We start from the raw sequence: 2,500 nt of genomic DNA, 5'->3' as shown, positions 1-2,500 counted from the left end.
ACCTACAGCTACGACCCACAACAGTCGACCCACTTCGCTAATGTTAGAGGGGACAAGGAAGCTGGCTGCCACTGATGCACAGAAAGGGTGAGAGCGCAAGCCAATCAAAACATCCCAAACTAGGCAGTGAGAAAGATGGTGGAGCCAAGTGGAGGACTGTACACAAAAACTATAAATATGTATGCATATATATATGTATATATATATATATATATATATATATATATATATATATATATATATATATATATATATATATATATATAGCCTTGACTAAACCCTATTCTTACATCAAACCAGTCACTCTCTCCATCATGAATAATATTTTTAAATATTCAGTGTCAGCTTGGTGACACAAATAATGAGGTTGCTGGAGAGAGAGAGAGAGAGAGAGAGAGAGAGAGAGAGAGAGAGAGAGAGAGAGAGAGAGACCGAAAGCAAGAAATAAAAGAGAGAGAGAGAGAGAGAGAGTTAGTTTCAACAGCGCAAAGGGTAAGGTTTATAATTAGGCCGAGAGGAATCTCACACAAACACACCTCTCTCTCTCTCTCTCTCTCTCTCTCTCTCTCTCTCTCTCTCTCAATAAACAAGAGCTAAACGCGGAAGTAGAATATTTGACATCAAAACACAACTTCAGAATGAGGTAAGAGGTATTAAGAGGTAGCAGGAGTAGGAGGCACGAGGAAAGAGGTATTAGGAGAGAGAGAGAGAGAGAGAGAGAGAGAGAGAGAGAGAGAGAGAGAGAGAGAGAAAGAGAGTAAATTTAGAAAGATATAGAAAACGAGGATTGGATGCTGTTTTTTCAAGATATGTATAGAGCTGACATCACAAAGTTCTCCACACATTCGTGGGCGGCGTGGGTTCGTGTGGGCTTGCACGCCCCTGTGGGCGGTATGTATGCGCGCACTGATAGTGTATGCATACATGTACGCGCCATTCGTGTCCGTACGCACGGAGAGACGCATCCGGTAGATTAAAAATCGTGAATATTTATGTATAATTTTCCAGAATTTTTCCACTTAAATTCACTACACCTTCAGAAGTCTTCAGGAGCACCAAGCCCTTTTTGGGGGAGGGCGTACTCAGGCCCCTCTTCGCCAACACCTTCAGGAGCCTTCGGGAGCACCAACCCCTTTTTTGGGGGAAGACATATTCAGATCCTTGTCACCAATCTGTCACCATTATTCAGCTGCACCAATTCAGTCCTCGCACTGTTTCTTTATCTGTTAATTTATCTATCTGTTCTGGCATCTCCTTCTACGGGTAGATACCCTTCTTCAGGAGGGCTAAGCCCTTGGGAAGGAAGGTAGGAAGGAAGGAAGGTCCTGAAGCCTCCAAACGATCCCACACCAAAATAAACACGGGAAAAAAAAACACCGCCAAGTGGGTTTTTGTTACCACCTCACTTCTGAGCACTTTTGGGCATTTTTGGACCACTTTTGGGCGCACGCCCAGACCCACCTGGACGTCCCAGGCGTCGAGGATCCTTCGTGCCCCTGCTGGGCGGCCGACGCCATCGTAGGGCACCGGGGGAGCGACTCACGAGGTGGATTTGATGCCCCGAAGGAGAAAGCAGAAATACCCAAGAACGATCTCGGCAGAGGACCTTCCGGGAAGACTTCCAAAGCTACACTGACAAAGCGCCCCTGGGGCTACCCGCAGGCTCGCCGGTGCCCCCGGGGGATACCCTCGGGGGGCCCCCGTGCCCCGTTACACTTGCTTATTTCCCTTAAGACGCCTACACACGGCCCTGAAGCCAGGGTTCCACAAACACCCCTGATTATCAAACTGTTTGATTATGATACGAATAGTGGAGGCAGATTTTATATATATATATATATATATATATATATATATATATATATATATATATATATATATATATATATATATATATATATATATATATATATATATATATATATATATATAATCTGTCTTATATATATGATAAAAATGAAATACAACTTATAAAATTTTTCTTGTTGATTATTTTTTTATGATTTTTTTATCAACTCTTAATTTTTTCACGTTTTATTATCGGTTTTATTTTTATCTTATCTTATTTTTATCTATTTTATTTTTGTTAATTTTATTTTTATTTTATTTTATTTCTATCAGTTTTATTATCTGTATTTTTACAGATTCTATTTTTTATTATTTTATTAAAATAATAAAAATAGAATCTATAAAAATACACATAATAAAATTGATAAAAATAAAATAAAAAATAAAATAAAAATAAAATTGACAAAAATAAAATTGATAAAAAAATAAAAATTATAAAAAAATTACGAGCTGAAAAAAATCAATTAAAAAAAATCCACACGAAAAAATTTTATATATTTTATTTCATTTTTATTTTATTATTTTTCTTTACTGAAATTCTTAGCTGAATATTAATAAAATTAATAATAAAATACAACAAAAACATTAACAGGCAACTCTGAGGCCTTCAAGTGGTTGCCACTTAGTCGATTTTTATTTAATTAAATTTCAT

The 2,500-nt window shown here is 37.5% G+C and overlaps 1 protein-coding gene across 6 annotated transcripts in view; it reads right to left on the bottom strand.

The window, feature by feature from the left end:
* Nucleotides 1–2,500, bottom strand: part of LOC136838096 (uncharacterized) — a 33,477-nt gene that overhangs the window by 17,540 nt on the left and 13,437 nt on the right. The window contains exon 1 of one of the 6 annotated variants that reach the window (XM_067102935.1): nucleotides 1,462–1,640. The exons of 4 other annotated variants lie outside the window; for them this stretch is intronic. In XM_067102935.1, coding sequence (XP_066959036.1) covers nucleotides 1,462–1,517 — 56 coding nt within the window. In that variant the 5' untranslated portion in view covers nucleotides 1,518–1,640. Of the gene's footprint in view, nucleotides 1–1,461; nucleotides 1,641–2,500 lie in introns of those variants that run through there. One more of the 6 variants, XM_067102939.1, reaches the window with a different exon arrangement.

The sequence above is a fragment of the Macrobrachium rosenbergii genome, unplaced genomic scaffold (assembly GCF_040412425.1).
Source record: "Macrobrachium rosenbergii isolate ZJJX-2024 unplaced genomic scaffold, ASM4041242v1 171, whole genome shotgun sequence".
NCBI lineage: Eukaryota > Metazoa > Arthropoda > Malacostraca > Decapoda > Palaemonidae > Macrobrachium > Macrobrachium rosenbergii.
Note: the sequence above shows the minus strand (reverse complement) of the source record. Positions and strands in the feature narration are given on the sequence as shown.